At 30.8% G+C, this 19,634-nt stretch overlaps 1 protein-coding gene across 1 annotated transcript; it reads left to right on the forward strand.

The window, feature by feature from the left end:
- The first annotated feature begins 5,447 nt into the window (after nucleotides 1-5,447).
- LOC147401829 (dehydration-responsive element-binding protein 3-like) lies at nucleotides 5,448-6,593 on the forward strand. The gene has a single exon (XM_086443244.1). It carries the CDS (start codon nucleotides 5,488-5,490, stop codon nucleotides 6,076-6,078), a length of 591 nt encoding a protein of 196 aa, XP_086299370.1. The 5' UTR covers nucleotides 5,448-5,487; the 3' UTR covers nucleotides 6,079-6,593.
- Nucleotides 6,594-19,634: the final 13,041 nt, after the last annotated feature.

Below are 19,634 nucleotides of genomic sequence, written 5' to 3' on the forward strand. Positions count from 1 at the left end.
GATTTTGATTTTAAAATTAAAGAAATTTATTTTTCTTTAGATTAGAAGTTTTAACTTAGAACTTAAAGAAGCTCTGTTGAAGTCGAAAACCCTTGTCCCATCGTTCTTCTTCAACGATCTTAGGCAACGGCTCAACTCTTCCTCTTCATCGCAGCATCGCCTCATGACCTCAACCCCTCACTGTCACGATCTCAACTCCTTTACAAAAAGGATTAATCTATTATAAATAAGATTTTTTGTGCAAACAAAGGGAGGTGGAAGTAAAAAAGAGATCGAAAGAGAGGGAACGAGAGCTTAGGAGAGAGGGTGATCTAAGCATGATTAGGGTTTAATCAGAAAGGTAAGTAATCTTACATCATGAATGGGTTTGATTTTTTATTCAAGTTTTTAATAACGCTTTTATTTAAACTTACATTAGGGTTTAATCAGAAAGGTAAGTAAGCACATTGTTTTCCTAATTTTAGATTTTTAGTAAAATTATTTATATATATATATATATATATAACTTTTTGGCAAAACATTTTTCAAACATGAGTTAGAAGTTTTGGAATGGGCTGATTTTTTGTGAGGATGATCTCTACGGTGAGGAGATCATCCTCACCAAAAATCAGCCCATTCCAAAGCTTCGAACCCATGTTTACAAGTTGAAAAATCGTGGACCGTCCATTTTTTGTAAACTATTTTTAATGGGATTAGAAGTTTTGCAATGGGCTGATTTTTGGTGATGATGATCTCCTCACCGTAGAGATCATCCTCACCAAAATCAGCCCATTCCAAAACTTCTAACTCATGTTTTGAAAAATGTTTTGCCAAAAAGTTAGCCATTGAACGGGACCTAAATATATATTTTATTATTATTATTTTTTTGTTTAATTGAATCTGGGTTATTTTAACAGCATAGTAATCTTGACGGAAATAAGGGTTTTGAAAGGTTTGAATGGTGATTTTGATTTATTGTTTGAGTGTATCTAAACTTTGCTCTGCAAGTATTTATGAGAATACTTCAAAGAGATAAAAATAAATGAAAAAATCATAAATTTTCTTTCTAATGAAGTTTGAATCGATGTTTTTAAATGTGATAGAAATGCTAAGCCTAAAAGTGATTGTTAAGTGGTTTACGTTGCTAGTAAAAATAGTCTCACTTCATATATATATTCATGACCAAATGCATAATCCTTAAGAGATTAAAAATCTCTCAAAATTTACGATGGACTTTTGAAAATTATATATGTGGTTCTTCCAGTACTCTCTTTTGAATTTACTTTTTATTGATAATTTTTGAATAGTAAATAATTTTTTATTAAGTTTTAGATAATTTTCGAATAATAAAAAAATTTCGGATAATTTTCAAATCGGATAATATCAGATATCTAATATGTTATTCGGATACAAATTTGAATATTAGTTAGTGATATCCGATCGGATTCGAATTCGGATTCGGATATACCACAATTCGATCGGATACCTAACCGTTGACAGCCCTATATGGGAGTGACCCAAAGAGGACATGTTGGAGCAAGAAGCTTCCAGGAAATGGTGTGTAGATTTTTCAGTTACGGACCGTGCTATGTGGAGCTGCACCAGCTCTCACTCACCATAAATAGTTAGAGATAAATGAGTCAACACGCTCTCTCTCTCTTCACCTTTTATAGACAGTGGATACTGACATATTATTTAAATCTAGAAATTAAGCCCATCCATTTTTTTAAAATTGGTGACAGCTGGTTTAACGCGTTTGATGACTTAAGCATATTTCCGTGATACGGAGGTAAGGACACAGTATGTTGAAATGACCGAAGTACCCTTCAAACCCACATTAATGAATTTATTTTATACTTGAGTTTAAAAATCATCCAAAATAATCATATTAAAGGCGTGTTAACGGAATTATATCAATGTAAGATGTGGATTGTGGAATGTATGGTACCAAATAGTAGATGATAAAAAAATATTTATATAGAGAGAGAGTTGTGCTCCTTCCAAAGCTTGAACTCTAGTCGAACATTATTTTACTTTTCTTTTTTATTATTTTAGAATGATTAAGTAATAAATTGAAAGGAAGGCAAACTTAATCCACATGAATGAATAGGGGTAAAGGATTCAAGATTTCAAGTCAAGTGGTGTAACAATTGTTTGACATGTTGCGTAAATGACATAAGCAATAAGAGAGAAAATTTCTGACCTACTTATAGTGGAAAAAGAAATTTTTTTAATTTGATATTTTTGTGACATTCAAAAGCATGATCCAATGCCACAGGATTGTAAGGGACACAATTCTATGAACTTAAAAAAAAAAAATTAAAATAAGATTATTTTTCATCATTAAATTTTAAATTTAAATTTGGGTATTCAATAGCTATCCATTTTCAATACCTTACATCAAGCTTGAAAAGGTTTTTTAATTTTTTGAATGTGAGTTTTTTTCATGAAATCTAAAAGGCTAGGTGTCATGTCAATTGTGCCACGTGTCAAATAGTTGTTAGGTTGTGAGTAATGATATTATCTAATGCACCAATATAAAGTGTGGACATCAACAAGCCATTCCTTTAAGAGAAAAATAACTTTCAGTCAATAAAACATGAAATTCAGAGATGAAAATATTGATAATTGCACTTACCCTTATAGTTATCTAAGGGGCTCACTTACCCCCTTTTGTCAAATTGCTATCACCTTAATAGTTAAATTTCTTTTATAAAGACCATTTTACCTTTTTTAAATGTTATTTTTTTATAAATAAAAATAGGCCTGTGAAAAAATGAGTTCAATAAATGCCTAAGCTAGAACATAATAATTATTATTTTAAATTTTATTTTTTTAATAAAAGATAACAAAAAATAAGAGGGTAGAATTTTAAAATAACATCTAAATTATAACTCCATTATTGAAAAGTGAAGTACAACTTGGTCCAAGTCAAACCAAGAGCTTTGGATTGGCTTGGTTTGGTTTATAATGAACTTTAGTTCAATTCCAAATAAACAAAATAGATAAATCAACCAATCTAGTTTTTCAAGTGTTTGATTGCACATATATATGAAAATTCATTTTCCACCTCAATCAAAAAGTTCACAAAAACATGGATTTTACTTTCCCATCCATATGGCTGGGAAAGTGAAATATTTTTCATCCCCAATTCATATATTCTTCTTCCCTACCACTACCACCATCACACTAATCTCATTGTCGTCACCGTCATCGTCATCACCATCTCCGACCACCTTTTTCTCTCTCTCTCTCTCTCTCTCTCTCTCTCTCTCTCTCTTTCTCTCTCTTCTTCTTCTTCTTCTTTTCTTCTTCTCCATCCCTCGCCTCCATCGCCACTACCACCACCACGTTCTCCCCTCTTTTTCACTATCATCTTCTTCTTCACTTAGCTCCATCGTCATCGTCGCCACCATCGCCACCACCATTACATCTTCTTCTTCTTTCTTCTTCTTCCATCCCTCGCCTCATCGCCACTACCACCACCACGTTCTCCCCTCTTTTTCACTGTCATCTTCTTCTTCACTTAGCTCCATCGTCATCGTCGCCACCATCGCCACCACCATTACATCCTCTTTTCCCTATTGCTCCTCATCTTCTTCTTCCTCTCCCCCTCCTCTCATCTTCTTTCTCCTCCTCTTCCTCTCCTTCTTGTTTTGTTGTCATATATTTTTTTCATGATTTTATCCTAGTAAAATCAAACAATGAAATTTGATTTTTCAACCCTACCTATTTTCCACTACTATTTTTCCATTGATTTCAAATTTCATGGAAAGTCACTTTCCATACAACGAAACATTCATATTTGATTGCACATGAAAAATATGATGGAAAATGATATTTTTCATGTGTTTGATTGTATTTTTCCATGGAAATTGATTTTTCACCCTAATCAAAAAATTCACCAAAACATGGATTTCACTTTCCTACTCATATGGGTGGAAAAGTGAAATCAACCTATATTTTTCATCACCAAAATGACATCTCTTCTTCCTCCATTCATATCTTATTCTTCCCTATCACCACCACCATAGCTACCATCGTCATCACCGTCACCATCATCACCATCTTCAGTCACCTCTCTCTCTCTCTCTCTCTCTCTCTCTCTCTCTCTCTCTTCGTTTTCTTCTTCTTTTCCTTCTCCTTCCCTCACCTCTGTCGCCACCACCACCATGTTCTCTCATCTTCCTCCTCATCATCATCTTCCTCAGATATTTTTTTTCATGATTTTATCAAAGTAAAATCAAACAATGGAATTTGATTTTCCAACCCTATTTATTTTTCATCATTATATTTCCCATGAATTTCAAATTTCATGGAAAATCACTTTCCATGCAATCAAACATACCCAAAATCACTTATCATTTTGTCTTAGACAATTTGATGGAGGTCATGAATGTTGTTGAGATAAGTGTTATGATAAAAGAAAAAAATCGAAAAACTTTAAATTTTAAAATATTAATAATAATTAAAAGAGTGACTGACTAGTTGCACACTACTAATTATTGGTTGCACTCCAACTTTAAAAAATCCTTTATTTTTCTTTTCTTTTTTATAATCTCTATTTTAACCCCACTAATTGTGCTTGAATACAAAATCTTTTAAGGTTTAAAGCTTATTCATCTTCCTGGAGCTTTGGTATGTGTTTTTGCTAAGCCGCTTTGTATTATATGCTTATGATCTACTTTGAATGTGCTTCAAGATTGATTTTGCTAGTGCTCTCTATCTCCAATCTGACGTACTAATTTTTTAATCTCCGTTTATATATAGTTTTCTAGAAATTAATATGAACCTACATTTCGATCTCATCTCTTTGATTTCAATGACTTTAAAGTGTCAACATGGATTCCAACAAGTTATTAAGTCTTACAATGACTTTAAAATTACCAAACGCAGTCCTTCCTTAATGGTTGTTGGGTGGGCTGTGAATAGATCTTAGGGATAACTCTTTGGGGACATCCCATTCGACTTCAACCATTTTACCTTTCAATTCATAAAAGGTTTTGAGCAATATTTTTTGATTTATTTTTTGAGTGTAATTCAAAGGAAAATTTTTAAGTGATGAAGTGCAATTGGTGGTGTACAACTAACTACCCTTAGAAAGAGAGTTACTATTGACACACCAACTTCTATTGACGTCACACTATAGGAATTGGTGTGCATTAGTACAAGTTGGGGTGGCAATAGGAACTCTTAAAAATTTTGGTGACTTTCTTGGCCATAACTAAAAAAAAAAATTGGTTATTTCTATTTTACAGATTGAGTAAATTTTCCAAATCAAACTAAAATAAAGAGAGAGTAAGAGGGGTACTTTGGGAATTTCAGTTATTTAATGATATCATAACTTCCGGACATATCTTTCCGGTCCTTTCAATCCACAAGGAAGTGGTGGCCCCGCTAGCCAGCTATCTTCAGCTAGGTTTTTTCGAAAAAGCAAAAAAAAAAAATTATAAAAGCGCGGGAATCTCTCCAAGTTTCTCAAGTTTCTTTCAAAACCATCTCTCTCTCATGTCTCCTAGTCTTTCTGAAGAAGCTTTAACATCCGAAGCGAACCGGAACGAAACAAAAACGTTGCCGGTTCGCGACTCAAAGAAACGGACTCGAGATACCGTGTTTCGTTTCCGAGGCGTACGCAGACGTAGTTGGGGTCGCTATGTTTCAGAGATACGCATACCTGGGAAGAAAACCAGAATCTGGCTTGGATCGTTCGTATCAGCTGAGATGGCAGCTCGAGCCTACGACTCAGCTGCGTTTTTCTTGAGAGGTAAATCGGTGACTCTTAATTTCCCTGACTCAGTTGATTCACTGCCTCGTCCACGCTCATCATCTCCTAGAGATATACAGATGGCCGCCGCGAAAGCCGCTCTAGAATTGGAGGGGAAAAGTGGCCGGTTCAACTCGGAAAGCTCCGGATCAAATCGGTTGAGGACAGACCAAAGTTCAAATTCGGGTTCGTGTTCGGGTTCTGGGTTGGATTCTGAAGAGGCTTGGTGGGGCTTAGACAGTGAGCTGGTTAGTTTATTTGAAGAAAAAGAGAAAGAGACTTCACTCGGTGACTTGTTCCTTACCGAAGTCATGGGAGATGGTTTTCTCTTTTGACTTCTTTCAATGACTAAAATGCCCCTGTAAATTACAACAATCTCTATATTTGGTAGGATATTTTGCTTGCAAGTTTCAAATTAAGGGTGTGAATGGGTTGGTTCTGGCTCGGGTCCTATTAGATATCAGAATGATGAACCATTGATCTATCGTTTTGATTCTCAAATTGATCCGTGTGCCACGTACGTAGGGGTAGATTAAGTAATTTAAGTTAAGATGCACGGGATCTTCGCTTGTAATTGGATGATATGGGTTTAGTAAGTGGATCCTAAGTAAGGATAGGTTTTAGATAGGTATTTGATTTAGGAGTCGTGCCCGAGCAACATTGTTGGTCGGGGCTCATAATGTGACTCCAGCACTACTCTTGATTTAGATGAGAAACATTTTTTTTTGTTTAAGGATTGGATAGTTATCCTTTTGTCTTTTGTGGGTTAAGGTCAAGTGGTTGTATTTAAATTGATATCTTCTCTTAATAAAATTATTTGACCCAAGGGGTGGAGGTATTGTTTTTCTACGGCTCGGTTTGGTATCAGATCAGTACCACTCCAATACCGATTCAAACGGATTAATAAATATGTGAATCGAATCTAATCCATTTCATTTTATCCTTAATTTGAAATCAATTCGATCCGAACACATGCCTTATTTTCAAATGATCAATGTTCAAAAAAATTAAAATATATAAAATTTTAAAAAATCTACTTTCCAGCTATGAATATAAGGAGAAATCAGAAAGACTATTAAAACGTTTTTCTATATGTATTTATATGAAATTAAGAATGATAACAAAATTATTAAAAAAATGTTCGGATCGGATTTTTTTAAAGCAGATTAGGGTAGATCCGAATCCGATCTAAAAATCTGATTTTTCATGTTTTTTTTATCGGATTGATTGGACATCGGGTATATTTTGGATCATTGTGAGCCCTAGATACAGCGCTACAGGCAGGGAAATGGTGCTACAGAGGTTCCGCTCCCATTTAATGCACCTATTTCGAATCACTTTCCCAACTCCACCACCCCAACCTATTTTGCTGTAAAAGTAAAAAAATAAAAAACTTACAGTAAAGCAATTTTTGGCTTGGGCTGGGTCGAGCTGAGTTAAATAGTCTTTACAAAATCCAGCCCAAAACAAACTCGCTTATTGTTGAGATGGAAAAGGCTTTTGTTATTAAACTTTTAAAATCCAAGCCCAGCCCATCTGAATTTAGTTCAATTCCAAGGAGAAACTGGGCCTGAAATGCAACAATTGATTCTTGCGATTTTGATGGAAAAAAAAAATATTATTGTTAATAAATATTTTTTAATTGAAATTTACTTTCAAAGATATCACTTCTTCTTCTATCAAATCCTTGATAATAGAGAAAATTACGAAAAACTAGAAATAGAAAAAAAAGAGGGGGTAGTTGCTTAGTGACAAACAAAAGATTTTGGATGGGCTGGTCTTTTGACGGGCCATAATCTTAAACTTGAGACCGACTTAATTTGACGGGCTTGACCCGGCCCTGCCCAATATCATAACAATACCACCCATGTCCATGCCAAGCCGGTCGGGTCATGGTCCAACCCATTGATAGCCTTACCTGAATATTCGGGATGGATAGTCTTCTAATTTCTAGTTTAATTTCTATTATCCATTATTCTAATTTTGATGATAATTGTGTCAGTTTGGAGACTTTTTGAATTTCTTTATTTATTGGATTTAAATTATATATATAGAGGTGGCAATCAAACTCCAGCCTAGAACACATACCATCGTTTATTTATTTTTATAGGCAAAATGCAAATTTATTAAAGTGGTTGAGATAACCAACTAAAGGAGTACAACTCACTTACAAGCTTTATGTTTTCGGGTTAACGACAAACTCAAATTAGTTAAAATTAAAATTAGATCCATTTCATATCGCTTAATCTGGGTCGGACTAGTTGATTTATTAATAAAAACCCAAATTATTTTGTATAAAATGGGTCGATATTCAATAAAGATCCGAATCAACGTAAAAAGGAGCCAATCAAACCAACAAATAATACTAGAACCATTTTCTAATTCCACTATGTATCCAAATTCCAAACCTACTAAATTCGTGCGAGTCTCCAATTTCCAGTAAAATCCGACTCATTTTATGTCCTTTCCACAGTATGGCAAACCAAAAGTCAGACTAATTGGTGTTGTCTAAACATATGATTTGAGCATTTTCATCGTGGGTAACGTTCAAACTAGAGGTGTCAACAGGTCGGTTTGGTTCTACATATACCCAAAATCAAAACCTAAATAAAACATTGATTTCAGTTCTTATCGGTTTTGGTTCTTGGTCTAAAATCCTTAGAACCGGAAATAATCCTACAAATATGCATTACCCATCAAGTACCATATCAGAATACATTTATTTTTAAATGAAAAAAAAATGATATGTACTACGTCACTTGATAGTTGAGACCGACCCGTTTAACCTCTTTATAACCCTAAGTATATAAAGGGTAAGAGATGAAACCCGAAAGGGGTGTGAGATATATACGAGAGACAGAGAGAAATTGTAACCTAGTTCTTCTTTGGTTAATATAGTGAAATCGCCGTTTTTCGCTCGTGGACGTAGGTTAATGCTTTGACCGAACCACGTATATCTTGTGTCGTGTAAGATTTTTGTGTTCTTGTTTGATTTATACTTCAGATCATAGGATTTAGTCTAACAACGATTAATAAGGAAAATGAAATATTAAAAATTAGACTCCGCATTCCTTTTGGAATCCAATTTTTGCCAAAGAACGTTTACTTCTAGCTACCTTGTTGATGAATATTTAATTAGACTACTTAATATCCTTATAAATAGATTACAAGTAAAAAAAATATATTTTGACTCCCTATGTCAATAGGGATGTCAATGGGTCAGTTCTTGTTTGATTCATGAAGTTTTTAGAACCATAACCATTTTGTTTTTTTGTTTTTTTGTTTTTTTTTCGGTTGTAGGTATTGTCGATTCTGGTTATGATTTTAAGATAAATGGAACCGGAATTGCCAAGAAACAAGGGTACCCATCAGTTCCGATTCTAAAGAATATAATGAGAAAAAGTTATTTCAAATCACCATAAAATATTTTTCCTTTCAGAAAATAAACGTATTATATTATCTACCAAATTATCAACTTAATTATAATTTGTTCTACAAAAATGTATAAAGTAAAAAAATCAAAAATCAAAAATCAAAAATTAAAAGTTATATATTTTACAAGTAATAAACGTTTAGAAGAAATAGGTCAAATGACCCATATTAGACTTGATTACATAGTTTATATGATAATTGAAGAATTTTACATAACATGTATTCATTTTAAAATGAAAGAAACCCTCCAATCATCTATAATATGTGGGGGGAAATCGGTTCTGGATACCTAAGGGTACCCATTGGATAGAACTTAATGGTTATGGCTCCTATCGATTCAATTCCATTTTAGACCATGCTCTAATAAATTCCAATAAAAAGGGAACCAGAATCGAGGTTTTCAATTTCGGTTAAATGGGTGCCCAATGACACCCCTACCCTATGATGACTACCTAGAACTTGTAAACACCCTAATTTGATCTAAAAAGCCCGATAGCTCATTCAAATCCAATAGTGAGAATTAATTCGAGAGAATTTCAATCAATCAAGTGGGACCCACTCAAACTAATCAAAATTAATCAAATAATATCAAAAAATTTGAGTCCGTTTGGCACATATGGTTAGGCCATTTGTTGTTTTGACCTTTGCTTTGTAGTGCATAAGTATAAAATTGCATTGGCCCTTCTTCAAGAAGAACTAAGGATAATTCTTTATGGTCGGTGCATGTTATTGACCTATTAGCTAGGCAGTTGCAGAACCCATGTGTGCACAAGATTCTTCACAAGAAATGACCTCAGTTAGACAGTTGGATTTTTCCACTTCTAACCCCTTCTTAATTTCTTAAGTACCAATATCATAAACCCCCAAATTTCTCATCACCTAGGTGTTTTAGTAATCTTCATTGTCCTCTAATCTTGATCCAAAGTTGCCTTTAGTCCACACTTAAGATGAATTACCTCCTCTAACCTTGGTTTGTTGAGATTCATTAAGGTCAAATCACCATTCTACCGTTCTACTCTTCTTCAAGAATCAAAGAGATTCCATGACATTCAATGCAAATTTATTAAGTTCAAAGACATATAACCATTTTATTCACTCTCAAGAAAGCTCTAGAATTTGTGTGCAAAGACATTATATCTCTAGGTTGTTAGAAATTAATATAGGTAGAAAGTCCAAAATATTCAAAATCCAAGTAAATTACATGTCATTTGCCCTAATTATTTTTCAATTAATTCAGAGCTTATGGTATAGGACCACTTTACCCCCCTCCCACCCAAAGAATTCTCTAGAAGCTATTGATTTTTTACTAATCTATCATTAAATTATCTTGATTGGTTAACTCATAGATAAATGAAAGACCATCAAAATCAAGTTGATGAGAGGTAAATGAAATCATTCTATATGATTTTCTTGAGAATATTGGGAACACTAGGTTTTAGGATCAAACTATCCCCCAAAGTCTCCCAAAATCCTATAAATAGGAGACTCGTCCAAGGCAAAATGAGCGAGTTCAAGTGTGATCCAAAATTTTATCCAACTTGTCTTTCAAGCTCTTTAGCCTTCCCATTCTCCCAAACCTCTTTCAGAATCTATAGAAAGAAAATTCAAGAAGAATAAAGAAAAAAGCTATGGTAGGACCAAGAAAACCCCCTTCTAATCCTCCTACTCTTACTATCTCATTTTTTACTTTCAAGCATTTTTCCTTATTTAGTTTATTTTTATGATTTATAATGGATTCTCTATATTCTTAGTCTCAAGGCTAGGGGATAGAGAGTAATCCCTCATAAAGGTAATCTCTTTTTTATAAGTTCTTGATAAGCTCCTTAAGTATTAGGATAGTTTTTCTTTGCTTATTTAGTTTTATGCAATTAAAATTTTTCGATTAGTTGTGTTACTTTTATTTACATTACCTTGCACTTTAAATTCCTTAGAATAATGATATTTTATTTTACTTTTTTTTATGGAAATAGAACTAGATAGTAAAATATCCTTAGAGGTAATCTTCTCTTGATGAGTCTATCACATGCATGCACACATGCACATACTCACATCCAAAATGACTATTGAATCAAGGTGTAGGTTCTATAGACTTACTTCCTACTTTAAGCTAATAAAAGATTTTCCTAACATGGATAACACCTCGTGCATAAGGTTTTGACCATTTCATGATCTTGTTCAATTCATAAACATCGCATGTGAGTCAAACCAATAAATAAAGTCTCACAAAGAAGCACATAAAGTAGATTTGAAGTTTTGGGACTCTAAATGATGGAATTTAAGTAGATTTCCATCAAAGTCCCAAGATCACAACAACAAAAATCAGTAAACATATCATAACGTCATGAAATTTTATTACGTATGTCAAGGAATTAAGTCAACTATATTGACCTACTTTCTTATTAACTTTAAAATAAAAAAATAAATAAGCAAAAATAAATCATAATAGTATCAATCTAAAATAAGAATTTTTTACAAGGAGAATTTGATAATGAAATGTAAAATTCAGGGAACATCATCATGATTATGATCGAAGAATGAAAATATTTAGTTGAAATAGATAAAACTCAAAATTTTATATAAAGTTTTTTTGGTCAAACGAACATTACCATTGAGTTCAAAAGCACAAAAAAAAACATAGTGTAAACTGACAGCATGCTTAAATCCTAGTTCAATATGATAAGTTATGAAAATATTAATTTTATCAAGAAAACTTAAGGCATAAGGGTATTTTAGTCAATAGAAAAAAAATCGGTAAGGATTTTAAAATTTTGAGATACACAGTTCGAATTAATCTAATGTAATGGACATAAAGGAGAAAAGAAAATATATGAAAAAAATATATTATTTATTATTTAATTATTTAATTATTATTAAAATATTAAAATATTTTTTTATTATAAAAATTGGGTTTAAGTGTAATTATTTATATAAGAAGGATTAATTTAAAATAATTAAAGTGTTAAAAGGTGAAGTGTAATTAATATAATATTATTATATTATATAATATATATTATAAGTTATAAATGTGTTAACAGTTTAGATACCTAGGTGTATTCATTTTATATATTAAGCTATAATATAATATATATATTATATTATTATATATTATAATCTTACCCGATGCCCATTCATTCATGCGAGAGAAACAAAAATTAGAGACGAGTGAATTTGTGTACATTATATTTGAATGAGATTTAAATGTATTTCGAACGTGAATTAAGATTCGACACTGAATAACAAAATATCAACGATGTCGAGATCTACTTAGTCATCGGAATATTTTGTCGAATCGCCAAGAAAATTAATTAGAAAAATCATTTTAATGTCGTAGGGACGTGGTAAAACCTAGCTACAAATGTAGAAAACTTATAATTTTAAATTCATAATATAGTTTTTAATGAAATATGTTTTATTTCAATTTTGATAATTAATTTTAAATTTATTATGATTTAAATTTAAAATTCATGCATAGAATTGTAAAATAATTCATTTTATATCTTTTTTCTGATATTTTAATATTGTAAAATAAAAATAAATGAATTTGTGTGAGTGTAACGAGAAAATTAATTTAAAATAAATTGATTTTCGTAGAGTATTCATTTTAAAAACTATTAAGACATCATGTTTTGAAAGTGTATTTTCATTAGGTGATAATCTATTAAAAAATGAAAATTTTAAGTTTAAATTTGAAATCGAGAATGAAAGTTTCGATTGTTTAAAATCAAGAATAGGATTGTTAATTGTTAAAATTGAGAATGAGATTTTCGATTATATGTACTTGTATTGATGGATTTTTAAATTTAGATTGCTTTTAAACACTATATAATAGAACATGAGATACAATTAAGATGGTAATCACAGGACTGTGTACTTACATGTTTACTATTTTATGATTTATTCTTTTCGATATATTACTACATATTTATAATTCTAGAATACGTAGGAATGTCATTACATTTGCAAATTTATTTTAATTTATTTCAAATAAAATTTTTATTTTTATTTTTATTTTTCATTAAAAGGATATTGAATGTCTATATGATTAATTGATAGTTTTTTTTTTTCGAAAATAACCAATTAATTTGGAATAATAAGGTTTGATATTTTCTCTCGTAATATGAGATACTACTTGAAAATACCCTTATATATATTATTCGTGGAATTCATATCTTATCTTTACTAAAAAATAACAAATTGTACTGTAAAGATGATTTGTAGAAGATTAGATTGATTGAAGACATATATATATATCACAGAGATACGATAAAATTGATTTATTAAATGATCATTTACAGTTTATATTAGTCAAACGATTGATCTTTGTTACAGATCAATAATCAACCTAAGCCGAAAAATATGATCAATTAATTATGGTAATTGTCAGACCGACTATAAAATCAACACTGGTTAAATATTAGAATATCGATATACAGATCGATATTTTTGTATCGATCGTATACCTCATCATTCTTATCAAATACACTATAAAGATTAATATTCTTATGACATATTTATATTTATTTTATTTTATTATGAAATGAAGATATTTCGTTATTATTTTATTAAAGATTAACCGATTTCGAATCTTATTCATTTTTGTTTATTTATTTAAAAACTTGCTTTATTTATAATAGATTAACTTGTTTATCCATTCATATTATGACTATTAATTTGAAATGTGGGTTTACTATTGAGTAACTTCCTTGTTACTTACCCAATTAACAAAATCTTATAGATGTCTCAACTATTAAAATACATATTTCTAAAGGACAACATTATATAGAGAGATCGTAAGATGAGGATGATGAACACTATTTCTATTATATGTGAGTTGAGATTGGGATTTACTAGAACTAATTTTGTATACTTTTAAACTTTTTTGTATATATTAGCACCATGTGTATTGCGTATTATTGTATGTATATGTCTAAAGTGTGGGAATTAGTATTTATAATGTGGATAATTGTCGATTGATATGAGATATGTAGTTGATATATGTATACTTTTGGATGGTAATTATAATTATATTTTTTGAAATGATATATACTCGATATGATATGATGATTGGAATGTAGTTGGATATATGACTTTTGATTATACAAGTATTTCTCTACAAGTGAAAATTTTTCATAAGTCTAATTTTAGGAAAAAGTTTGTCGAAATTATTTAAAAGAAATTTACATCGTATTTAAGCTTTAAAAATCTTGATTTTGATTTTTTTTCCCTTCACTCCACCCTCGGGATTTGAAAAAATCTAGATCCCAAATCGGGAGCGTGACACATACACTTTGGTGTATGGCTTACTTATCATCTCTTTTTGTTCGTTTTATAAAACAAAACTATAACTCTCAAAAGAGATTATAAAAAAATGAATTTTAAAGTTTCATTTATGGTAACCATCTATGGATGGGAGGGACAAGGTCTTTAACACCTTGTCCATCAATCGAACTCCCTTACCTTAGATTATCTAAGTAGACCAAAAATCATTTATCCTTTGGATGTAAGAGTCACTATAAAGTAACAAAAACAAATTTCAAAATATGTTTATGGTGCTCATTCACACTTTAATTGAATGGTGGAAACTCCTAAATCCGCGTAGATGAACTCTCAAACCTCCCTAAAGGTTTCAAAACCCGCATATCTATAGAACTAAATTGAAAAATAATTAGATCAATAATGATGACTCAAAACCAACTAATTGATTTTGGATACATCGAGTAACTAGGTACCATTGCAACTAGGGCTATCAATGGATCAAACCAAACTAGAAATCCGATTTGATAACATTGGGTTTGGATTTAGGATTTGGACTTTGATAAGGATCCAATTCAATGTCTTATTGAATCAATCGTGTCTCAATCCGATAAAATATGAGAAAGTGTATAAATTATATAATATATTTTGTTTAAATATATAAAGTCTATATGGATTTTATTTATCAAAATGGGTTTAGCCCTATTCGATTATTATTGGATATTAGGTTTGGATCGTAATATTGAGATTCGATAAAAGCCTAATCCGATAAGGGTCTGATCTGATGCTTATTGGTTCAATTGAGTTTGATCCAATCCTTATCGGATTGATACAAATTTAACCCCAATCCATTGACCGTCCTAATTACAACATCCTTATTTCAATCGATTTCTTTGATACATAAATCACAAGGACATTTTTTATTTCCATTTGATTAACTCCATCCAAAACCAGCACAAAAATATCCTAACATTGTATTTCTTTTTTTAGTAATTACTTCATTTTATTGAAGTAAACTACACACTTTCGAGAAGAGGTTGAAGACAATACTAACATTTCCAATTCAAAATAGAAACAAAACCACCATGAAAATGTGGTCATACTTTTGATTTCTTGTTTGATTAATTACCATTTTGTAGCGATAAAGTACCCTACTTTGAAAGGAAGTTGAGGATAGGATATTTCGGTTATCTTAATCTTAATAAAAATAAATGAATTTTAATTTTAAAATTAAAAAATAATAATAATAATATACATGTTTATAATTTTTTGGTAAATATAAATTAATAGAAAACAATAAACATGATCTTAATTAGAAACGATTTATAATTCTAAATCTTAAATTAATCAAATTCAACCTTAATCTCTATGAAAATATGATTCATTTGATTGTTGTACACCTTATAAACAATACATCTTCTAATATTCAAATAATGATAGACTTATAGATGGTAAAAATTTCATGCTATCACATGATGACACATGTCACCTCAAAATCATCTTTTAATTCTTGCATTAGATCAAATAGTGATATTTTGAGATTGTGATTCTATTTTCAATTAAATCACGAAAGGCCTCTCCATAAATAAGCCATAACTAAAGAAAATGATATTCTTCTCTTTAAAATTTGAAGATTATTTTTTTTATTGACTTGAGCGTCGTAATTTTAGTGTTGTACACCCAGAATATATCTAAGGATAGTTCTTAAAGAGTTTATTAGTCAAGTTCTGACTCCTCGAGATGGATCAAGAAAATTGCATTCATATAAATAATCTCAAACATGCCACCGATCGAGATGGAAGGATTTTATGTTAGAAAGAATTTATAAGAAATTTGTACACATCCCTAGGAAACATGTTTAGTGGACCTTTGATGTTTTGTCCAAACCTGTTTTGAGGCTACAGAAGCGATTATTATTGGAAACAGCTGAAATTCAGGCTTGTGTTTCAAGAGTCGTGTTGGACTGACTGTGTTTCGTGCACATGGAGCTGTCGTGAACAAAATACCTATGATTCCGTGCACAACTCAAGAATATCTTCCTCATACATTTTTAAAACTCTTCACAGTCGACTCTAGTTTAGTTTCTAGGTGACTCGGTCACCAAAACTGGAAGGAATCAACTCGAAAATTGCCACGTCACATCACATCAGTAGGGGTGTCAATGGGTACCCATTTACCCGAAGCCGAAAAGTCCGATTCTATTCCCTTTTTTATTGGAACCGATTGGAGTTGGGTCTAATATGGAATCGGAATGATCAGGTTCTATTTGATGAGTACCCATGGGCCACCGGTACTTAAAATCGATTTATTTTTACATTATACATGATTTAAAATTTTCTTATATTTTAAAATTAACATATATTATATAAAATTCCACAATTGTTCATGTAAACTAAATATTAAAGCTTGAATGGCTCATCTATTCTTAAAGTTTATTATTTGTAAAGAATATGCTTTTTAATTTTGAAAAAAAAAATCATTAAACCCTATTTTAGTGGGATAAATCATAATTAAGTTGATGTTTTGTATATAATATGTTATTTTTTAGATGGGAATTCTTATATAATGATTTTAAAATATTTTTTTCGTATTCGATTTTTAAGAATTGGTACCGAAGGGTACCTGTGATTTTTAGCAATTCTGATTTCCGGTTCCACTTATTTTAAAATCGGATCAAAACCGTAAAAAATCGAAACTAAAAAAATATAGTGATTATGATTCTAACTTTCTTAGGAATCACCCCTACCCATCAAGAATTATATCAAGATGTTTAGTTATATAATACTTTTGAAAAGAATAAAAATTAAATAATTTATTTATTTTAAAATATTATCATTTATAAATATATTTTTATTTGACTCTACGAGTCAACTTGATGGACGTTGGAGTTGAATTTGAGTTTTCCGAGTTTTAAAACTATGTTTTTGATATAATAATCAATTAAACAATTAATTACGTATTTTCAGTCTTATCTGAGGTTGGTTGAGGCATGATGAACACATGACTTAACTAACAATCGAAAATGTACATCAAATGTGTGTGCGTGAGAGAGAGAGTTTAGGAAATTTGCATTAAGGGCGTCTTAATTATTGTCAAAATTATCAGCATTTTAGATCTAAAACATCTCAATTTTCGATACCCCAGGCATCAAAAACAGGTAACTTAGATTTCGAGTAATTTTTGAATAATTTAGTTTATTTCTTCTGCATAATTAGCATGGATTTAAATTAAGTTTTTTTTATTTTTTTTCTTCTAATTTTCTATTACTATTATAAGTTGACCTGAGATTGACTTCAAGCCTTGAATTTTATTGTCTTTGAAATAATGGAAGGAGCTTTAGTTTTCAAATATCTTTGAAAGTTGTACCTTCATTTGGTTGAACATTGTTCTCTATTTTTATTTTTTCCCTTTTTTCTTTCTCTTTTTCTAATATTTTTTTATGGAAAAGTTTAAAAAAACAGGCAACAATGGAATTATCATTGTTACTTTTTCATTTCTATGATGGTGAAAGGGTTATAAACACTTTCAATAATAGATGTAATTCTAGACATAATTGAATAAAGAACATATAATTCATCAAACCGACCAACCAAATACAATGTTTGATATAAGGTTTCGATGATGATGACGATGATAATGGAACAAACTCGAAAAGAAAAATGTAGTGTCATTGTTATCTTCAATCCATGGTTTACAAGCAATGATAACGATTTTTAAAAAATCTTTGATTTCTCTTCTCAAAATTTTATCATCTTCTACTTTTCTAAATTCTTAAGCTTTAAATATATAGAATCTTAGGATTAAATAAGGAGGTAAAAAAAAATTACCTAAGAAATTAAAGATAATTTTTGGGAAGAAAACAAGAGGCTTTGGCTTCAAAATTAAAGATGAGTGTATTAAGTTAATTTTCTTTAGCCTACTAAACTAGATAGAGGTCAAGGGTGCAGATCAACAAATTGAAAACAGTCTCAAAATTCTGTCAATTTCGTGTAAATTCAAAAAAATAAAAAATAAAAAAAAATTAATATATATATTGAAAAGAGTATGTTGAATGAATCAATGAGTTTCAGAGTAATTGATTGAATTGAGAAAATTATTGCTTTTTTTTTTTTTTTAATCCACAATTTTTTTTTAAAACTATGTGCTAAATATAAAAATGTTGATATTACCATCCAAAAAAAAAAAAAATAGTGAATTTTTACATTATCCCATCGGCTCAAAATTGTCAATCGATCTTGCAATTTTCCTGCATTTTTTTTTTTTTTAATTTTCTTGAATTCATTCGAATTAAGTTAACTGACCCTTTGCAAAAATCCAAATCGGATTAGTATGTTTGAAAATAGAATAATGTTGAAGTGACCTCAAGATTGGACCTCATATCGCACACCCAAAGTAAAAGTGTATGAGAACCACAGATGTTTTTTTCGAGATATGAGTGAAAAAACATCTATAATCCCTACCCGCATTCACGTTAAGATATGCGATATGAGATCCAATCTTGAGGTTTTTGGCACGGCTCTTGAAAATTTATAAGAGGGCATCTCAAATATTTATTAAAAAGTAGAGGTGTATCCCTAAATCATATTTTTTTCCATATTTTTTAATTAAATGCTTTTAATGAATAATTACTTGAAAGAATTATTTATAATCTTTTTCACCTTAACATCCCATGTCCTGTCACATGTAATGTTCGAATGCACGTTTGAAAATACAATTTTAACGCCATGAGATCTTTAAAGCTAACTTAACCGATCATATTTCCTTGAAAGAGAAATGTTTTAAAACATAATAATTAAGACTCAGGTCCAATACGATATTCCGTTCCTATAAAATTGGTTAGGTGTCTACGTGTCACGTTTTGGTTGGTCTTTAAAACACATTGGCTCCTAATCAAGCCTTTCACGCATCCTAATGTATTTATTTCCAAATCATATTGTGCCACGTAAACACTTACCTATCTATTGGAATGGGACACTGCATGGGATCTCACCTCAATAATTAATAACTTTCAATTAGAGGAAATTATTTTGAGAAACAGAAACCATCATATTCCAGTGGCCCACACACCCAAATAAGACACGTAGTTCCTTTTTTCTGTAACAAACATGACTTTCGACCCTCTCTATGATGGACCCACTCACTACTCGCTAATCATGCCATGTGGCAATTTTTGTGAATGGGGTCACTGAATATCAATGCTCCTAGG

Source organism: Akebia trifoliata, chromosome 5, assembly GCF_017979445.1.
Source record: "Akebia trifoliata isolate Shusen 1 chromosome 5, ASM1797944v1, whole genome shotgun sequence".
In the NCBI taxonomy this organism is placed as follows: Eukaryota; Viridiplantae; Streptophyta; class Magnoliopsida; order Ranunculales; family Lardizabalaceae; genus Akebia; species Akebia trifoliata.

Excerpts from the sequence above, each read along its gene's own strand:
- LOC147401829 (XM_086443244.1), top strand. The coding sequence starts at position 5,488 with ATGTCTCCTAGTCTTTCTGAAGAAGCTTTAACATCCGAAGCGAACCGG.